Source organism: Acromyrmex echinatior, chromosome 4 (genome assembly GCF_024713525.1).
Source record: "Acromyrmex echinatior isolate Ae372 chromosome 4, ASM2471352v2, whole genome shotgun sequence".
Classification (NCBI taxonomy): Eukaryota; Metazoa; Arthropoda; class Insecta; order Hymenoptera; family Formicidae; genus Acromyrmex; species Acromyrmex echinatior.
In genome coordinates this window covers 14239652-14259633 of record NC_141855.1, presented here as the reverse complement: position 1 = coordinate 14259633, position 19982 = coordinate 14239652, and the positions used below count along the sequence as shown (strand labels likewise).

The 19982-nt window shown below is 29.8% G+C and overlaps 4 protein-coding genes and 3 long non-coding RNA genes across 20 annotated transcripts; 5 read left to right on the top strand and 2 right to left on the bottom strand.

Annotated features, from left to right (window-relative positions):
• Nucleotides 1-205: 205 nt before the first annotated feature.
• LOC147910016 (uncharacterized) lies at nucleotides 206-1272 on the bottom strand. Its single transcript, XR_015544895.1, has 2 exons — nucleotides 1122-1272; nucleotides 206-465 (listed from the first exon to the last, which is right to left on the bottom strand). It is a non-coding gene; the product is annotated as an uncharacterized LOC147910016 (long non-coding RNA).
• LOC105148395 (odorant receptor 10-like) lies at nucleotides 1256-3535 on the top strand. 3 transcript variants are annotated; one of them, XM_087405635.1, is made up of 5 exons: nucleotides 1256-2139; nucleotides 2424-2523; nucleotides 2761-2871; nucleotides 3000-3155; nucleotides 3421-3535. In XM_087405635.1, the coding sequence occupies exons 1-5, from the start codon at nucleotides 1256-1258 to the stop codon at nucleotides 3472-3474; spliced, it is 1305 nt and encodes a 434-aa protein (XP_087261761.1). In that variant the 3' UTR covers nucleotides 3475-3535. The 3 variants fall into 3 exon arrangements, with proteins under 3 accessions (XP_087261761.1, XP_087261763.1, XP_087261762.1); XM_087405637.1 differs by lacking the exon at nucleotides 3421-3535 and having other exon boundaries at nucleotides 2986-3142; XM_087405636.1 differs by lacking the exon at nucleotides 3421-3535 and having other exon boundaries at nucleotides 2983-3142.
• A 339-nt stretch (nucleotides 3536-3874) lies between these two features.
• Nucleotides 3875-6792, top strand: LOC147910015 (odorant receptor 10-like). Of its 4 annotated transcripts, none has more exons than XM_087405674.1 (5): nucleotides 3875-5128; nucleotides 5467-5566; nucleotides 5708-5818; nucleotides 6061-6216; nucleotides 6290-6792. In XM_087405674.1, exons 1-5 carry the CDS (start codon nucleotides 4326-4328, stop codon nucleotides 6341-6343), a joined length of 1224 nt encoding a protein of 407 aa, XP_087261800.1. In that variant the 5' UTR covers nucleotides 3875-4325; the 3' UTR covers nucleotides 6344-6792. The 4 variants fall into 4 exon arrangements, with proteins under 4 accessions (XP_087261800.1, XP_087261799.1, XP_087261801.1 ...); XM_087405677.1 differs by having other exon boundaries at nucleotides 4243-5128; nucleotides 5467-5600; nucleotides 5691-5818; XM_087405673.1 differs by having other exon boundaries at nucleotides 6061-6792.
• On the bottom strand, nucleotides 6183-19407 carry LOC147910012 (uncharacterized). Of its 4 annotated transcripts, none has more exons than XR_015544903.1 (7): nucleotides 19320-19407; nucleotides 19062-19117; nucleotides 15789-15883; nucleotides 15243-15651; nucleotides 14463-14603; nucleotides 6855-7130; nucleotides 6183-6350 (listed from the first exon to the last, which is right to left on the bottom strand). It is a non-coding gene; the product is annotated as an uncharacterized LOC147910012 (long non-coding RNA). The 4 variants fall into 4 exon arrangements; XR_015544901.1 differs by lacking the exon at nucleotides 15243-15651 and having other exon boundaries at nucleotides 6855-6925; nucleotides 7016-7130; XR_015544900.1 differs by lacking the exon at nucleotides 15243-15651.
• On the top strand, nucleotides 7678-12480 carry LOC105148359 (odorant receptor 4-like). Of its 5 annotated transcripts, none has more exons than XR_015544886.1 (5): nucleotides 7678-8838; nucleotides 9017-9116; nucleotides 9240-9350; nucleotides 9507-10095; nucleotides 10620-10711. XR_015544886.1 is itself a non-coding variant. In XM_087405650.1 (5 exons), the coding sequence occupies exons 1-5, from the start codon at nucleotides 8036-8038 to the stop codon at nucleotides 12383-12385; spliced, it is 1182 nt and encodes a 393-aa protein (XP_087261776.1). In that variant the 5' UTR covers nucleotides 7680-8035; the 3' UTR covers nucleotides 12386-12480. The 5 variants fall into 5 exon arrangements, 4 of the variants coding, with proteins under 4 accessions (XP_087261777.1, XP_087261775.1, XP_087261776.1 ...); XM_087405650.1 differs by lacking the exon at nucleotides 9507-10095 and adding an exon at nucleotides 12374-12480 and having other exon boundaries at nucleotides 7680-8838; nucleotides 10620-10775; XM_011060060.2 differs by lacking the exon at nucleotides 9507-10095 and adding an exon at nucleotides 10847-11049 and having other exon boundaries at nucleotides 7680-8838; nucleotides 10620-10775.
• LOC147910014 (odorant receptor 4-like) lies at nucleotides 12487-15212 on the top strand. Of its 2 annotated transcripts, XM_087405696.1 has the most exons (5): nucleotides 12487-13420; nucleotides 13816-13915; nucleotides 14094-14204; nucleotides 14414-14569; nucleotides 14887-15212. In XM_087405696.1, the coding sequence occupies exons 1-5, from the start codon at nucleotides 12618-12620 to the stop codon at nucleotides 14938-14940; spliced, it is 1224 nt and encodes a 407-aa protein (XP_087261822.1). In that variant the 5' UTR covers nucleotides 12487-12617; the 3' UTR covers nucleotides 14941-15212. The 2 variants fall into 2 exon arrangements, with proteins under 2 accessions (XP_087261822.1, XP_087261823.1); XM_087405697.1 differs by lacking the exon at nucleotides 14094-14204.
• On the top strand, nucleotides 15831-16599 carry LOC147910013 (uncharacterized). Its single transcript, XR_015544952.1, has 2 exons — nucleotides 15831-15937; nucleotides 16095-16599. It is a non-coding gene; the product is annotated as an uncharacterized LOC147910013 (long non-coding RNA).
• Nucleotides 19408-19982: the final 575 nt, after the last annotated feature.

The window sequence follows — 19982 nt, the reverse complement described above, 5'->3', positions numbered from 1 at the left end:
ATAAAATATTGCTTAATATTTGTATCTTTTACCATCAATATTTTGATATTATGTTACATTGGGGAATTTTTAATTAATCGGGTAGGGTACATAGGTGATAAAAATATGGAAATATAAAAATTATTACTAATCGAAAAAGTACATAAAAATGAATAGTATTATAAAAAGTAATAAATAACATGTTTATAAGAATAATATAACTTAAGGGAAGTAAAATTTTATTAACAAAATGCTAATACTATACATGTTGCACTTCGTATAATAGGGAAATGAAGTAAGTATATTTGCTACATGGTCGATTGATATTACTTGCCCAGTAAAGAAGCTCGTTATCTTAATAATCTCCATGACCAGATACTGTTATGAAACTCACGGCGTGATCGATCTTTCTTTTACCAGCTTCTTCGCTATAAGCAATTTCTTGTCCGCCCATATTATCCACTATAACAATAACAAAGAAAGTTCCTACAAGAATCACATATTTAAATATATTATGTAAGAATTATTTCTCGATAAATATTTTATTGAATATAATTTTTAAAAATATTATTTTATTGAATATATCTATTATCCTCGGCAATGATTTCTTTTCATAAACATATACATCTTTTTATAAACATTTGTTTATTTAACCGCTTTTATTTCTCGATAAATATTTTATATTTAAATATACAATTATTTTTAAAAATATTATTTTATTGATAAATATAATATCTTTTCGCGGCAATGTTTCTTTTCATAAATATATACAAATCTTTAAAGTAAATTTCAACCGGTTGACATTTGTCTTACAGATAAGTTTAGCGCTATTTTCATTAGATTACGTAAATTTAAAAACTGATTGACTCATCGGCTTAAGTTTATCTTATGATTGTTACAGAAATTTTATTTGCCGTAGAGCTGAGTCCGTATAAAACTACTTCAAAGCACAATTCACTCTTTTTCTACAGAATATATTTTTTTTTCGCCACATATTGCAAAGACTAATCCACATGTTCGTTAACCTGCGCATGACGTTTTTTCTATCTCCACGATTTTCTAAAACGGGATCTAGTCTATATATAACACTGTATTATCTCCTTCGTAGTGTCTACTAACATGACAGCTATTATAAAATGCACCTTTCAGGAAACGGATGGTTCTTGAAGCACCACGTACTCTTTTCAGATAATCGCGCAAAGTTTTCCGCTTGTAAAATTTCTGCGTAAATCCCTTTTTTCTTCCATGGATATACAAAGTGACGCAAGCGCAAATCATGTCGATGACGAGCATGAAGCCTTGCTACTGTCAGTACATATCAATCACTCGTACTGCGATAATGGAGAGTTCTTCTCGATATCTTAATGTTCATCACAAGTCTGAACCGTACAATCAGAATTATGAGAATGATCTTCGAAACAATTTGCAATTAAATGTCTGGATCATGAAAATAATCGGCACGTGGCCGCTGACGCATTCCTCGATTGAGATGCTGTGGTATAGGGTGCTAAATGTAATCTGCTACATATTGTTGGCTTTACTCTTAATTCCCAGTGGCATATACATCGTCCTGGAGATCAAGGATTTCTACAATCAATTGAAGCTTGGTAGCGCTCTTACATTCTTCTTCATGGCCGTATTGAAATACTGCGCTTTGCTTTTGCGCGAGAATGACATTCGCAAATGTGTCGATTATATTAAGAGTGACTGGAGAAACGTGAGATACATGGATGAAAGAAGAATCATGCTGCAGAACGCAAACTTTGGTCGTCGACTGGTTGTCATCTGCAGCGTCCTCATGTACGGCGGCGTCATGTTCTATTTCGTGGCGGTGCCACTGACTCGCGCGAAGATCAAAGAGGAGGATACCAATCTCACTTATCGCAGGCTGGTGTTCCCAGTGCCCAGTGTGATTGTCGATGCTCGTCGTAGTCCAGTTAATGAGATTTTTTATTTCATTCAGTTATTTGCCGGCTTTATCGCCCACAACATCACGGTGGCCGCGTGTAGCTTGGCAGCTCTTCTTGCAATGCATGCACGTGGACAGCTGCAGGTCCTCATGTCCTGGATAAACCATTTAGTTGATGGTCGGGAAGGCGTCAACGACACCACGAACGAAAGATTAGCTAAAATAATACAATTACACATGCGTATCTTGAAGTAAGTATGAACTTCGGACGTATTGAAATATTGCGTATGCATTGTTCAAAAGTTGAGATATCAGAAATTAAATTATGCCAACAATTAAGTAATGTTAAATTATGCATAAATAAAATATACGTTTGTGTACATACATATATATATATATATATATATATTTATATATGTATATATTTATATATTTATATAATGAGATTCGCCAGAAATAACAACGTTAGAATAAACACTTATAATTAATAATTTTATAACGAAGAAATGCAATTACTTGTTCCACGCGTTTTTAGCTTCATATCTCTAACCGAGGAATTGTTGCATGAGATTTCTTTGGTGGAAGTTGTAGGCTGTACGTTAAATATATGTTTTCTTGGATATTATTGCATGATGGTACATATACATATCTATTAATAAAATAAACTTAATTTAATGTAATATAATTCATAATATATGCTAAATGATTTTTAAAATAATAAATTCATAAATTCTTATATTGTTAAAGTAATAATATAGCAAATATATTGATATCAATTAATAATGTGTGTATAAAAAAATTATCATTTATCTTAAAATTTTTTTTATCTTTAAAAATGTTTATTTATCAGTCATAAATATTATGTATTATAGGAATGGGATTTTAAGAAACCTGTGAGCGGCTTAACATATTTGATACTCCTCACTTCGCTTACGTTCAACATATTCATATTTTGTTACATAGGCGAACTTGTAACGGAACAGGTACATCCAATATTTTTCAAAACAACGTTACTCAATGTGTAAGTCCGTCGAACGGCGGATATAATAACATCAAACAATTTAAAAAACATTACATAATATCATCATCTATAGCAGAAATCTTATAATAGATTATAAAAGTACGTGAAAGCTCGTACATGATTGACTGGTACCGACTTCCGGAAAGAAAGAGCCTTGCTATTATTTTGATAATCTGTATGTCCAATGCGACTACTAGGCTCACTGCTGGAAATATGATAGAATTGTCCATCAGCAGCTTCGGTGATGTACGTATTATATTCAGGTATAAATATTATAAAGAAGTAATCTAAATTTTAAATATTGTATATTTATGTTCTATGAAATTCCATACTTCAATTTTTCATCAAAAAAGATATATAATGAAATTGAAAATTCAATGTAATTTACGGTCTAAAAATGTATTTTTTTAAATTTAATTTAATAATTTTTTTAAATTAAAATTTTTTAAATTTAAATTTTAAATTAATAAAATTAAAAATTTTAATAATCTTATTTTCTTAAAAATTATAGGTTATCAAATCATCTGTTGCTTATTTAAACATGCTACGAACGTTTACTACTTGAGAAAGTACAATTTGAATTATAGTACTCATTTAATGACATTAAATCTTAGTGACACAAAACAGCAGTAAACTTTGAATATATTTATTCAACAAATTTTTCGCTCCGAATAAGAGTCAAAGTATGTAATATTGCACAGTTTTATTTATGATACTATTTGAAAAATTTTCTCAGATAATATTTGAATAGTATCATTAGATTCATGCAGCTTTATTTTATTATGCATAATAAATAAACGATGCTTCAATACAAAGCAATAAACTAAAATTCTCTCTTTCTAATACGTTTTCATAAAAATATACATATTTGAAAAATTTCGTTCAAATGATATTAGAATAACCTATTATTAATCTATTTATTAATAAAGTAATGTGTACAATTTTAAAAGCACGTCGTAAAATAAGACAAAGCATTTCGTTCATTAAGAAATATATTATAATATTTTTAATGTTAATAATTCCATGTGATTTTGTATAAGTATTATGTAATGTATGTATATTAAATGCTAAATCATATTTATCCCCGTTAATATCATATAATATCTTACGTAAGAGAAAAACGATTTGCTCCAATAAATCGCGGAAAATCTCTCCGTGAAGAATGTAAATTTTTCCATTCTTAATTCATGAACAGACAAGGGCAATACAACATGAGGAACCCTTGATCCCCCTTACGGAAATCAAGAATAGCACCTGTAAAGTTTACCCTTCTGTGTTCTGCCTTTTTCCTGGAAAAGAAATTGTATAGAACGGCGCAGACGCGACGCTTGACTTTTCTCGCTCAAATCTCTCTCGCAATCCTCTCAGTTATCATCGAGCTCTCGTCACTTCAAAAATACTAGGAAGCTTTCCATAATGGAAAGAACAAGTTCTATCGCAACGATCCACGATCATGAGAAAGATGTGCAGTTGAGCATCCAGCTGAATCGTTGGATATTGAAGCCGATCGGTGTCTGGCCGAAATTAACTGAAATTTCACGTATGGAGAGATACGCATACGGACTGGTGAACGTCATTTGCACTAGTCTAATAGGTTTCCTCTTCATACCCTCCGTAATTTTCATGTTACTTGAAATGGATGATGTATATCTCATTTTGAAACTTTCCGGTCCGTTGAGTTTTTGCCTAATGGCTGTTGTTAAATATTCTTCGCTAATTTTCCGCGAGAATGACATCCGCAGTGGTATTAGGCATATCGAAAGCGACTGGATAAACACTCGGCATTCTAATGATCGGATCATCATGATCAGAAATGCAAAGTTCGGTCGGCGCCTCGTGTCGATCTGCGCATTCTTCATGTATGGCGGTGCCGTGTTTTACTATCTTGCTCTGCCTTTTAGTAAAGGCAAGATTACGGAGAGTGATGGAAACCTGACATATCGGCCTCTGGTGTATCCAGTCGCCAGTGTGATCCTCGACGCGCGACATAGTCCCATCAGTGAGATTCTCTTTTGGATTCAGTGCTTATCGGGTTTCATAGCACATTCCATTACTGCCGGTGCATGCAGTTTAGCAGCCGTGTTCGCGATGCATGCCTATGGCCGTCTGGAAGTCTTAATACAATGGATCGAACATTTAGTGGATGGTCGGGAAGATTTTTGCAATAACGTGGATGAGAGATTGGCAATGATTGTACAGCAGCACGTTCGAATCTTACAGTAAGTTACTCTCTGACATGAATCGTCGGTATTTCTTAAAATTCTCATTAAAGTGTCAGTAAAAATAATTAAAGCGCTCTTCATACATATGTAAAGCGCTCCAATTAATTTCTAATTATTTACAAACAAGTAACGAAAGCGCGTCTTTCATGTGTTTGCCAAGTCGATACCATCTAAAGATAATATAATATTAATGTTATAATTTTAATCTCAATAATATAAATGTAATATAATATAACATAAATAATAGAGTGCAAAATTATAATATTGATGTTATGTTTACTTTTGATATCGATTGGGTATATTTTATGCAATAACATATACATTATTTTTTCCAGTTTTATATCTCTAACGGACAAAGTATTGCGTGAAATATCTATCGTGGAAATTGTAGGGTGTACGTTAAATATGTGTTTTCTTGGATATTATTCTCTTACGGTATGCATATTGTACAAGAAGTACGTATCAAAGCGCATCGCTATGTCAAAGATCAACGTATACGATTTACAATATATGTACAATACAATGTACTCGATATGTATAGTGTATATGTCAAATATAGAAGTTTTCATGTTCCAGGAATGGGAGACAAAAGAGACTACAAGTTACATAACATACATTGTCCTGCTTATATCTCTTACATTCAATATTTTTATTTTTTGTTATATCGGTGAACTTGTTGCTGAAAAGGTAAAGTCTTCACAATCGAAATATTTGTCTGCGCACATATGATAAATTTAATGATAAACTTTATGGTGAAGTGCTTTATATGGCTTTTTTTTTATAATTGCTGCATAATAATTTTAGTATAATAATAAAATTTGTAAAATTAAGAATTTATTCAGAATTAATTCTTTTTGTGTATTTATATCGTATATAAAAAAATAGAAAAATAATCTTAAAAAATAATCTGAAAAATAATCTGTAAACAGTGCAAGAAAATCGGCGAAGTATCATATATGATTGATTGGCATCGTCTATCAGAAAGAAAGAGTCTTGCCCTCGTATTGATAATCGCTATGTCTAATTCATCAATTAAACTTACCGCTGGAAATCTCTTCGAATTGTCTCTCAGTACTTTTGGTGATGTGAGTAACGCAATGTCAATATCTATCAGTATTTATCGAGAAATAATTTATGTATCGTTTATCCAACCAATAGGTGGTTAAGACATCTGTTGCTTATTTAAACATGCTGCGTACATTAACTGCATAAAGATTGTCTGAAATGTAAAAGTTATTGACATGATTATTAATTGCAAATAAAAAGTCAATTATTTGATACATTTTGAAAAGAAAATAGAAAATAAATGCAATTTAGAAATAGAAAAAATAGATCAAATTTACCAAATATTTACTGAAAAGGAGAATTCTTTGCGAAGAATTCTTATAAGAATTTTCTGCGAAAATATTTCTTAACATTTTATATGATATAAAATTGTGCAATAAGAAATACTCAGTATAAAATTGCAAAAAATTACTTATTAATTGGCATAATATTTTTCATGAATTACAACAATAAATTTCGAACATATTGAATTATCCTTATTAGCATTTTAATGATCTTTCAAATAAAAATATATAGTATCGTATTATTTATTATCTATTATTATAAGATTTACATGAAATTTCTGATATTTTGAAATAACAAAAAATAAAAATAAACATGAATGCATATTTCTTTTTATTTTAAAGAATAACTATAATAAGATTTTTTTTTAAATTACCTAACATTTACATGAGCACCTTTAGTCGTATAAAGAATATTATGTAGGTATTCCACTTTACATCATGTTTGCTGAAATATGTCATCGATACCAATAGCGGCTACAGCAGTCATGATACCAATGGCAGTAGTTCAATTGCGTAAAACATTTACGATCAATACCTTGATGAAGTAAACTATCTTGGATGTAACTTCCAGAAGAAATCCAAGGGAATGATGTCAAAAAGATCATCGAGGAACGAGATTTCCTTCGCTCAATCCAATGATCTAGAAATCACTAAAGGTGTTCATGTAGAAATTTGGAAATTTTTGCAAACAATTTTTTAATTGTTCTTTACATTAAAAATATCTAGAAATATATACTGTTTGTTTTTATTTTTTATTATTTCAAAATACTGAAAGTTCATCGTAAACATCCTGTATTTCAAGATTAAATATGTATATCTTTTCGTATACGTATAGTATTATCAGGTACATATTTTATTACTTGATATATTAACGAATAATAAAATAAATAGATATTTCAATATAAGACAATAAAACAAAATATTTTTAAAATGTCTTCATAATATATTTTACAACGATTATATATATAAATATATATATATGTATACAAACATATTAATTAAAATAAAAATACGTTTAAATATATTACTTAAATTTTAAATAATTTGAACGTAATTTTATTTTATTTAACATTAAACAATTTCTCTAATTGTTTTTCATAAAATAATAAAACAAAGTATTTTCTTTAGATAAAAATATATTGCAATAATATTTATATTTCTATAAAATTGTATTTTTATATATACTCATGTATAAGCATTATAGGCAAAATCATATTCGCGCACATATATAATATATCACGCAAGAAAAAAGCGCTGCTCCAATAAATTGCGGAAAAAAATCTCTGCAAAGTATGTAAATCTTTCTGTTTATAATTCAGGAACAGACAGGTGCAGTATCACATGAGCAAACCTTGATTCCCTTTGCGGAAATTGAGAATTGCGTCTAGAAAGTTTGCCCTTCACTTGTACTTTATTATTTGATCGTCCCTCTCCTAGAAAGAAAGTTACACGGAACAGCGCAGTCGCATTTTAACTTTCCACACACGAGTTCTTGCACAATCCTATCAGTAACGTTCGAGCTTTTATCACTTCAACTAGGCACAAAATCATTATAATGGAGAAAACAAATCCAGTGATAGATGTTAACGATTACAAGAAAGATCTGCGGCTAAGCATCCAACTGAATCGTTGGATACTGAAACCGCTTGGTGCCTGGCCGAAATCAATCAAGATTTCATTTATAGAGAGATACGCGTATATGTTAGTAAATGTCATTTGCATCAGTCTAATCGGCTTCCTCTTTGTACCCTCCGCAATCTATCTGGTACTTGAAATGGATGATGCTTACAATATCTTAAAACTCACCGGGCCGCTAAATTTCTGCTTAATGGCCGTCATAAAATATTCCTCATTGATCTTCCGTGAAAATGACATCCGTAGTGGTATCGAGTATATCGCAAATGACTGGATTAACACTCGATATTATGATGATCGGATGATCATGATCAAGAGCGCGAAATTCGGTCGACGTCTTGTGACGATTTGTGCGGTTTTTATGTACGGCGGTGCTACTTTCTATTATCTCGCTTTGCCTCTAAGTAACGGCAAGATCACGGAAGACGGCGGAAACTTGACGTATCGGCCACTAATGTATCCTGTTTCTAGTATGATAGTCGATACGCGATGTAGTCCTATCGGTGAGATTTTTTTTTGTGTACAATGCTTGTCGGGTTTCATTGTGCACTCTATCACTACCGGTGCATGCAGTTTAGCAGCCGTGTTCGCGATGCATGCCTATGGCCGCTTAGAAGTCTTAATGCAATGGATCGAACATCTAGTGGATGGACGGGAAGACTTTTGCGATAATGTGGATGAGAGATTGGCAATGATTGTGCAGCAGCACGTTCGAATCTTACAGTAAGTTAATTTTCGACGAGCATTGTCGGTGCTTCTCTTGCATTTAACTTATACATATATCTCTAAATAGCGCTTCAATTTATTTTTAATTATTTAGGAGCACTTAACGAAATCATATTTTTCGAAATTATATTTTATAAAATATTTTCTACGCGATAACGTATCGGTTGTCTTCCAGTTTTATAACGCTGACGGACAAAATGCTGCGTGAAATATCTATGGTGGAAATTTTAGGATGTACGTTAAGCATGTGTTTTCTTGGATATTTTGTTATCACGGTATGCAAAAAGTCGTACAAAAAGTACGTAAAGCGCATTACTATTTGAAGCAATACCAGAGACTATTGTTCACGATTAACAACAATGTCAATGATATAGGACATTTTTACATTTTTTTTTCAGGAATGGGAGAGAAAAGATATGACAAGTTATGTAACATATGTTGTTTTATATACGTCTCTTACATTCAATATCTTTATATTATGTTACATCGGCGAACTTGTTGCCGAAAAGGTAAAATTCTAAAGTCCTAATTTAAAGAGCATCTCTTTGCACCATTGATAAATTTATTATCAAACCTCATAAGTACGTTTTATGGTATACATAGGTCATTTTCTCGTAATGGCAATAATTATTGAAGTTAACTATTTAAGAAATATTCATTTTCAGAGTTTTTTGTCCTATAATAAAGGTGCGCACTATCAGTGCTGTTGCATCGTTCTATTTGTTTTACATCTAATAAATAACGGGGATAGAATGACGTGATAACGCTAACAGTGCGCTTCCCAATCGCGTTCAAATGATCTGATATACACATAAGCTCATAACTTCAGTGTCTAATTTGTACAAACAGGAGAAATAATTCAACGTTTATTTCATCACCTTAACCAATGTTCACGGATGCACAGTTGAGTTTTATCAAAATACAGGTTACATGAGGGAGCAACGCACGTCAGTGGCCTAGTTTCCACCAAAGGTTTAAATCAAATAAGAACCAATCAACTACAGTCGAGCATTCCCTTGTCGTTCGACTGTAACAGGGGACTCGACTAGGCCAGTGTCACAAAAGATTGGAAGAGATATACAGAAACGCTGCGTACCGTCGAACTATTAACAGATATCTTTCGATGCGAACGTAAAAATATTTTCCATGAACATAACGGTCACCTTGTGACATCGATAGATGAAGAATACTGTATCTGAAGAATATTGTATCTGTTTGAGATTATTAGACATTGCCGATGGATACTGGACTATGGTAAAAAACTGAGTATGAAATTCAAGAAATTCTCTAATCAAATTCGTAAAATAACATTCCAAATTTTGATTGTGGTGCCATTTTTCATCAAATACACCTGTGTACACAATGACACGTACTAGTCGTATTATTTTAAATATAACATGACTGTGTATACTAAACATACATTTTTACTGAAAAATGTCATTGTCAATCTAACCTTGACGTTATTTTATAGCTCTTATTAGAGGATCTTTAATTTCACCTGATTGTAAAAATTAGATATTGAAGTTAGCTAATGTGTGTACACCAAATCATTTTATTAAACAAAAAAGTAAATATTTCTCAAAAATAATCAGTAAAATTCACAAAGATTAACACTTGTTGGTACTACAAGAAAAATGGTCCATGTAATTTTACAATAGAAACAGAATTGTAATTATAATAATGAATTTATAAAATATATAATTTATTTTAAAAAGTTATTTTTGGCTGCATACAATTTCTAATATTTAAAAAAATAAGAGAAGTAATTCCGTAAATAGTGTAAGAAGATTGGCGAGAAATCGTACATGATCGATTGGCATCGTTTGTCAGGAAGAAAAGGTCTTGATCTCATCTTAATGATCGCTGTGTCCAATACATCGATTAAACTTACTGCTGGAAATCTTTTTGAGTTGTCTCTCAGTACTTTCGGCGACGTGAGTAAATGTCATTGCATATCATATCCTTATAACTATCATGATTCACACATTCTTCGTCCAATTGATAGGTGGTTAAGACATCAGTCGCCTACTTAAATATGTTGCGTACATTAACTACATAAAACTTATTCAAATGTAAAAATTATTAACATGATCACTAATAAATGCCAATTAGTTATTAGTTATTGAAAAGAAGAAAAGAAATGAATGTAATTTTAATAAATAGTTAAAAAATTAACATATACACTAAAATATATTTGAAAGAAATTGAGATTCATCGAAAATCATTCATACATTTTCCTTTAAAATATATTCTGGTACTGCACGTATCATTATGCGATATAAATTACACAGAATGCAATCAGAAATATTTAAAATTTAGTATTGTTATGTCGCACTTGTCGTTTGTAATTAAATAAACTTTCGTACCAACAATGGATTAATAAAAAAAAAATTATTGAATATTATATATAATATAAGGAATTAAATTTCATATGTAAAAAATTAAGGCTTGAAATCTATGGACTTCTAAATATAAATATTATTACTAGTAGTATGAATTAAAGCAAGCATAAATTTTCTAAATTCTTTTATCATTTATATTTCTCTGTTAGAAACAGAATGTTTATAATCTATATATATATATATATATATGTGTGTATGTATATACTTTTATATTTATATATAACTGTTATGTTACGCTTAACTGTAACTTATTAAATGAATTTTCATATTAATGAATATATTAACTTTACTGCGAGTAATGTATGTGTATAAATTATATTATATTAGGGTTGGAATTAATTCGTAGCGTTTTTTAATGAAAGAATGTTATTTATTTCACATGAGCATTAAAAAATACATTAATGAAAGTACTTCCCATCACTTGTAAAACGCTACGAATTAATTCCAACACCTAATATTTTAAATTACATGACATTCTATTTATACGGAAAGATTTTGATGACGTATTAAAAATTTAGCTTGATACAAATCTGGAAAATTTTATTTGACGATCAAAATATTACGTTGAAATCTCAAATATGTTGCACAATGTTGTAAAATGTTAGAATAACCTAGCAATCAATTTGAGCATCCCATATAATTATTTTGATGATCCAACAAAATTATTTTTAGATTTATATTTAAGTCAAATTTTTAGATACTTCAACAAAACCGGTCTTTCCATTATGTTCGCAACAATATGTAGCACAAATGACACTCGACATTACCCTTTCTGGTTCGTGAGTTCAAATTTTATAATGTCACGCATTGTATAGCGATTCTTCCTTTTTCTAATCAGTATTACATTTATCCAACAATGTAACAAGTAAAATTCGTCAACTTCTTTTGTATAACCCCGTAATTATTCGCATACATTTAACGCACGTAAACGTCGGCTCTTATCACAGAAAAAAAAGAATATCTATGAACACATACATATATACATGTCCAGTTATGCTTGAACTTTTAGCCCCTAACCATCTATTATTTGTAAATACTTGTTAATCAACAATTCACGTGGTTTTGTTGGTTTAATACAACTGACGATCTTATGACTTGATACAAGGTAGACATTTGTACTTTTGTTGAAGGCTGCTTCGTAAATCGATCCGATTCCATAATTATCTTCTATCGAAAAAAAATTGTGCGCACGCGACGTTTGTTCCAAACTTCATACTGCGCCGTGACAGAAACTACGGTAACAGAGATGATTCACGCAGACGCGAGAATGTGCATAATACAAAACAATACGTTTCATTGTACTTTCATCTGTCAGTTGCGATCATACGTCCGCTTCGTAAACAAGTGGAAAGAATAATCGCTTTCCTTCGGCTTATGCATGCAATGACCGAACGGACGAATTTACGAAATTTCAACTATGAAGACGACATTAGGTATACCGTGCAAGTGCACAGATTTATCATGGGACTGATCGGTGTGTGGCCGAATATGGAGAAATCTGGAAAATGGGCGAGACTTCTCAGGGGACTTCTCAGAACTGCGTGCTGCTTCCTACTGTCCTTTAATCTAATACCATGGGTGCTATACATGTTTCTGATTTTGGACACATTTAAAAAACGACTCAGGATGATTGGAGGATTCTTCTTCTACAGCATGGTTCCTGCCATGTACTTTACACTGATGTTACGGGAGGATCGTATTAAAAAATGTATAAGGCATTTGCAGGAAGACTGGCGGAATGTATGGGACGCGAACGATCGTAAAATTATGTTGGACCAGGCCAGAGCCGGACGTTTTGTCATTATCTGCACTTTGTTATTCCTGTTCACCAGCGGTTTCACTCATCGTCTGATTAAACCAATACTCCGCGGTACGATCGTAATCGGAAACGTGTCAATCAGACCGCTGGTGCAGGGCAATTACTTCATTTTCTTCGATCCGCAACAGAGTCCGGCTTATGAAATCGTATTTTCCATGCATTTAGTAACTGGCATCGTCATATATATCGTAACAACTAGCGTCTGCGGGATTACCGCATTATTCAGCATGCATGCTTGTGGACAACTTAAAATGTTGACCGTTTGGCTGGAAAACACAGCGATCGAAAACCAATGGTCAAAGTGCGCTATTGCTCAAAGATTGGCGGCGATTGTCATGCATCACGTGAGAATACGTAAGTAAGTAACTGCAATTATTACTCATTTTCTGTTAAGTTTATTTTTTTTTAGGTTTACAGTTTAAATTAAATTGAATTAAAATTTATCTCGAAATATTTGAATTAAAATTTATCTCGAAAAATTTTACATTGAAATACTATCAATTTTGTTTCTAGTGCTTGTTGGGATCAATTGTCTATTTGTTGAATATTAAATTTAGAAAAAATCTATCTAAATTTATTGTTTAAATTATTGTTTAAACTTATACAGTTAATTTTAATTATACATTAATTTTAAAAGTCTTTAACATAGAATGGAACATTACTATAATATATATTTGAGTAATCTCTCTTTCTCTTTCTCTCTTTCTCTCTCTCTCTCTCTCTCTCTCTCTCTCTCTCTCTCTCGAATTCTAGATTTTTGCATCAGATACAAGACGTTGTAGGAGAAATGTGTTTTATCGAAATTATTGGAAGTACTTTAATACTGTGTCTTCTTGGATATTATGTGATAACGGTATACAACAGCAGTTGCATTTACATTTACTGATATTTTATATTTATTTTGAACATATGCAAAAATTTTTTGTACGCGTTGTTTTCAAATAATATGTTATACATTAATTTTTTAGGAATGTACGCAAAAATTTTTTATACGCGTTTTCAAATAATATGTTATACAATTAATTTTTTAGGGATGGGAATCAAATGATACATTATCTTCTATGACATATGGCATAATGCTTGTATCTTTTACCTTCAATATTTTTATATTATGTTACATTGGGGAACTTTTAAGTAGTCAGGTAGGGTACATAGATAATAGAAATGTGCAGATACATAAATTATTATTAAATGGAAGAGTATATAAAAATAAAATATCGTAAATTAGAAAGTAATAGATAATATACTCAAACGACTAATATACTTATGAACATATTTAATAAAGAGATTATAAAATTTTTACAAATAAATGTCAATACTATACATGCACTTGTTGCACTTTGTATAATAGGGGAGTGAAGTAAATACAACTTGCTGCACGATCGATTGGTATTGCTTACCTAGTAAAGAAGCTCGTTATCTTATCCTAGTAATCGCCATGGCCAGATATCCTACGAAGCTCACGGCGGGTAAAGTGATCGATCTTTCATTCAACAGCTTTGGCGCAGTAAGCAAATTTATCTGTATACATTTTACTTGTACTATAACAATACAAAAAAATCTTTTCATAAAAATCACATATATAATCATATATATTCGCAAAATTCATATATATGAAGTATCTCTCAAGAATAATTTTCATAGGAAAAATTATATACTTGAACATAATATTTAAGAATTATTGTGTGTATGTTTAGAAATATATAGAGTCATTCGGTATAATTGATTTCTTTTCATACACGTATGCACATTTTTTTGTAAACTTATTTATATATAAATTATATAAATTATTTTATATAAATTATATTTTTATGTACTTTTTAGGTTATTAGAACCGCGATGGCATATTTAAACTTGCTGCGGACAGTTACTTTATAATTGAGTAAATATTACATCATATTTTGTACGAAAAAACATGTCATATTATGGAGAACAAAAATTTGTGATTATTTTCGAAACGTTAAATAGTACCCATGTACATTTAATTTCGTCTATAATCTCCAGATTTTTACCTTCCCAAAATCTGATATCTCTTCGCTTATATAAGAAATATAATTCAAATTTTCATTATTAATCAAATTACTAAAAAAAATTGTATACCTTGTGTGTGTATGTATGTATATATAACATTATACGAAATATTATTTAAAGATCTTTTTTAAATCCGTATCGCGAAATACCTCAAATTCACTTTTTTGTAGTATTTTCACACTTTATGTAATATTTTCTTTAACACATTGCAAAAATCAAACCATTCATCAACTTGCGCATATTTTATCTTTTTTTATAATTTTCTGAAACAATTGAGAACAAATCCAATCTAAATATAACATTATATCTCCCTAACAGTGTCTGTGTCTCCCTATCATGAGAGCTATTATAAAATGCACCTTTCAAGTAACAGAACGGCTCTCAAAGCATCATATCATTTTCGATAATCGTGCAAAGTTTTTTGTTACTCATTTAGACCACATTTCTACGTAAATCCATTTTTTTCCATGGAGAATATACAAAGTGGCGCAAGCGCAAATCATTGCAAAGACGAGTTTAAAGCTTTGCAACTATCAGTACATATTAGTATCGCTCGTGCTGCAATTGAAAGTCTATCTTGTTATCTAGATCTTCGCAAACTTGGGTCGTATAACCAGAATTACAATAACTACCAGATCCACTAGAAGTGCAACAAAATCTTTTATTTCATCTAGCTATTTTCCAACTTTACCTACAACATCATGGCCACATGTGATTTGGCAGCTCTCTTTGGAATGCATGGATATCTGCAGGTGTTTATATCTTGAAACCATCTAGTTGGCCATTTAATCTACAGGGCATTAACGACATCACAAATAAGAGATTGATAAGATTTACATATGAAGTAAGTATAATTTTGAACGTGTTGAGACATTATGTGTGTATTATTTGTCAACAGTTGAAATATCAGAAATTAAATTATGTCGGCAATTAATTACTGTGCATAAATACGACATATATTAGACAGTAAATTTAAATAATTAATAAACAAAACTTTGTAGATAAAAAAGAATATGTATGTAAAAATTTGCCGCAACATATATACTTATAAATTTTATAAAGAAAAAATTCGCGATTACTCTCCAGCAAAATACATCTCAAACTCGTAACTCATACATAATCTTAATTTTTTGGATCGTAACAGTGACGTCAAAAGTTACGTGAATTTGCGGAGAATGTTCTCAAATTTGTCGTCCCATTTCATCTATAGTAGTTACATAACAGTGATATGATTTAAATACGAAATGGCGACAGAATTGACATAAAACAATTATGTATTGAGATGAAATGCATATATAACATTTATGCAATGCAAAATTTACCACTGTGACATCACAAATAGATGAAATTGTTATTTATTTGTTACTTATTGACACCGACTCAATTTCTTTGATTTGAAGTAGTGTTTTAGTTATTTCTTGCTATTAGAATTAAAAAAATAATTTATGTAGTTTTGCAACTCTTTTTTTAAATGAAAGAAATATATTTTTTGTATGTAACAAGAAAGTTTCTTAAATAAAAACTATTTTTTACAATAAAAAGATTACGATTATATCTTGAAATGAAAAAAATAATTTTTTTGTTATTATTTACTTTTTTTTTTGTTTTTTCAGTTCAATTTATTATTTATTGTTTCGCATACCTATATTCTAGTCTTCTTAACTACAATTAATTATTAAAAAAACGCATCGCATCGCCGCCAAGATTTGAACCTAAGATCCCTAGAACAGTAGCCTAGTAACAATAATTTGAAGAAATTACATGGAAACGAAATAATATGGTATTTATTCACTTAGTTAGAAAGTGATAATGATTTATCCATGTTAAATACTTATTCTTCATATTTTTGTATCTATAAAGGAAAAATCTACACGACAATATATATTATTATCTAATTACATAAAAATAATTAACTGATAGTAAAAGTAAACTATATAGAACCTAACTTATCTTTTGGATAGACTTTATTTGTTAGCGATTGATTATTTTGATTATTTGTTATATTGATGAATAATGTGAGAAATAATTTGTAATAGTACTTATTGATCGATTGTTTTCTTATCAATTTATCACATTTGTTGTCCCTTAATATGTTTATATAACAGAGTTCTCTTAAAGTGCAAAAACAAATATAATGAAATATACTCAAATACTGAAAAAGCGACGTATAATTAATGAAATTATGTTACATCGTAATGATGTAATTTTTTAGGAAAGTACAATCTCATAATTTTAGTGATATAACTGTTACAGACTATAGTATACATTTCTGCAGATGTAACCAAAACATGTATTATTTACATCTCTTTCCATTATGGTTTAGTAATGTAAATGTATTTTGTATTTGTTATGTCTCATTCATAGAATGATATATGGTAATTTAATTTACATAATTATGTTATGTGCTAAATATATAACAAAGACATGTAACAAAATTATCATATTTACATCAGAATATCTCGTTTACGCCATAAAGCTGTCTTGTTGTGAAACAGATGTCTGAATAATGACAAAAAAATTATATAACAGTACCAAGTCATGTTTGTTGGGTCGTGCCACGCGTTTTTGCTTCGTATCTCTAATCGAGGAATTGTTACATAACGTTTCTCTAGTGAAAGTGTGGGACATATGTTGAACATGTTGTCCTGGATATTATTAATATATCTATATATATCTATTTAATATAATAAATTTAATTTCATATATATAATGCAATAAATTCATAAATTATTATGTTTTTAATAATATGTCAATACCAATTAATAATGTATCAAAGAATTATTACTTTTTTAAATGTCTTTTATTTGTCAATCATAAATATTATATATTATGAAAATGGGAATTTTAAGCAATTTGTACAAGTGTCTAACATATTTGATATTTCTCAATTTATTTACGTTTAACATATTCATATTTTGTTATATAGGCGAATTTGCAATGGAACAAATACATTTATCATTTTTCAAAACAACGTAATATAATGTGCAAATCTTTCAAATGGTGATATATAATGGTTTAAAAACTTTATGTGATAATCTTCTATAGCAGAAATCTTTTGATAGATTATAGAAGTACGTAAGAGCTCATACATGATTGACTGGTACTACTTTCGAAAAAAGTCTTGCTGTCATCTTGGTAAACTGTATTCCAGTCCAGAATTGGTGTTGGAAATATTAGGTGTTGGAATTAATTCGTAGCGTTTTTTAATGAAAGAATGTTATTTATTTCACATGAGCATTAAAAAATACATTAATGAAAGTACTTCCCATCACTTGTAAAACGCTACGAATTAATTCCAACACCTAATATAATCGAATTGTCTATTAGTTTCGATAATGTATTAGGTGTTGGAATTAATTCGTAGCGTTTTACAAGTGATGGGAAGTACTTTCATTAATGTATTTTTTAATGCTCATGTGAAATAAATAACATTCTTTCATTAAAAAACGCTACGAATTAATTCCAACACCTAATAAGTGATATCCAAGTATAAATATTTTTTTTTTAATTGGAATTTTTTTTATATATAAATTTTATATTAATATTTTTGAAATTGACTCGATAGTTTAATTTTTTATTTAAAAAACATGTAATAACATGAAATAAAAAATTTGCTACATTTTACGATCAAAATAGATATCGATTTAATTACAGATATTATAACATAACGCAATTAATTTAAAAACAATAGATTATAAAATCATTTGTCGCTTATTTGAACATGCTACAGACGTTTATTATTTGAGAAAATACAATTTAAATTATAGTGTAATCATTTAATAACATTAAATTTTACATTAAATAGCTATGAACTTTTAATGCGTTTATTACAAATCTTGCGCTTGGAACAAAAATTGGAGTATGTAATATTTAGTACTAATAACGGATTCTTCAAAAAATTGTTGGATAATACATATGTGTAAATTATAATATTTTAATTATGTGATGTTTATATAAATTATACTTACATAGCAATATGCAGCACAAATTATTCCTTCCAGCATGTAAAACGTGTTACTAAAAGCTTGTAAAAAAATTTCTTAATTCTTTTTGGATTTTTCAAGTATTTTTGTTCGAGATTAGATGAACGATTACAGAATTTTTCAATGCAATTTAGAAATAAAAAAGTGTAATTGCAATGCAAGCAATGAAAATAAAATATAATATAATATGTTGAAAATTAATACAAGAAAGAGACTTCACAATAGATACAATTTTAACTATACCTATCATTTTCTATAATTGATGCCACGAAATCTATAGTACAGTATAAGCAGAATGTCCTAAAATATAATATCAATGAATTATTCGGTTTGCTGAATTTTTTATGATAATATAGTTTTGATTTTTTTTTTAATTTACGAGACATAAAAAAATGTACGTAAATATACATCGATGTGCATGTCCTACTTATTGCCAATTATCAACATTTTGCATTATTAAGAAAAAAGTAATTTAAAAATATAATTCTAGAAAGAAACAAAATTTAAATTTAAAAGTAAAATTTCAAAAATTTCCAGAGTTTTAATTAAATTCCATGAAAATCCCTTATTTTTAAGGGTAAAACGAAATCCCTTGAAAATTCTAAGATTTGTAGGTTTTCCAGGTAGTAAATACATCCTGTTATAACTCGAAACTTTATAAAATTGTATGTCATGCAACGTATACATCCTTCTGTCGCACTAGCATTTATTCAAGAATTAGGCACGTATAATTCGCCAACCCTTTTCGTGTAACACTCATCACGCGCAGACGTTTTATGCACGCAAGCGCGGTACTCATTCTGTTCTTACCGTTGAAAGAGAAACTACCCATTATCACATACATGTGTCCAGTCATGATCGAGCTTCTGGTCCGGTATAACCATCTGTCACTCGTAAACACGAAAT

Bases quoted from the DNA above. Each gene is read 5' to 3' on its own strand.
- LOC147910015 (XM_087405677.1), top strand. From the start codon at position 4,326: ATGGAAAGAACAAGTTCTATCGCAACGATCCACGATCATGAGAAAGAT. The intron at 5,819-6,060 runs GTAAAGTCTTCA...ATCTGTAAACAG, and splicing joins GTGAACTTGTTGCTGAAAAG to TGCAAGAAAATCGGCGAAGT. The intron at 6,217-6,289 runs GTGAGTAACGCA...TCCAACCAATAG, and splicing joins CTCTCAGTACTTTTGGTGAT to GTGGTTAAGACATCTGTTGC.
- LOC105148395 (XM_087405635.1), top strand. From the start codon at position 1,256: ATGTCGATGACGAGCATGAAGCCTTGCTACTGTCAGTACATATCAATC. The intron at 2,140-2,423 runs GTAAGTATGAAC...ACGCGTTTTTAG, and splicing joins TTACACATGCGTATCTTGAA to CTTCATATCTCTAACCGAGG. The intron at 2,872-2,999 runs GTACATCCAATA...ATCTTATAATAG, and splicing joins GCGAACTTGTAACGGAACAG to ATTATAAAAGTACGTGAAAG.
- LOC147910014 (XM_087405696.1), top strand. From the start codon at position 12,618: ATGCATGCAATGACCGAACGGACGAATTTACGAAATTTCAACTATGAA. The intron at 13,421-13,815 runs GTAAGTAACTGC...CTCGAATTCTAG, and splicing joins CATCACGTGAGAATACGTAA to ATTTTTGCATCAGATACAAG. The intron at 13,916-14,093 runs GTATACAACAGC...TTAATTTTTTAG, and splicing joins TTGGATATTATGTGATAACG to GGATGGGAATCAAATGATAC.
- LOC105148359 (XM_087405649.1), top strand. From the start codon at position 8,036: ATGGAGAAAACAAATCCAGTGATAGATGTTAACGATTACAAGAAAGAT. The intron at 8,839-9,016 runs GTAAGTTAATTT...GTTGTCTTCCAG, and splicing joins CAGCACGTTCGAATCTTACA to TTTTATAACGCTGACGGACA. The intron at 9,117-9,239 runs GTATGCAAAAAG...TTTTTTTTTCAG, and splicing joins TTGGATATTTTGTTATCACG to GAATGGGAGAGAAAAGATAT.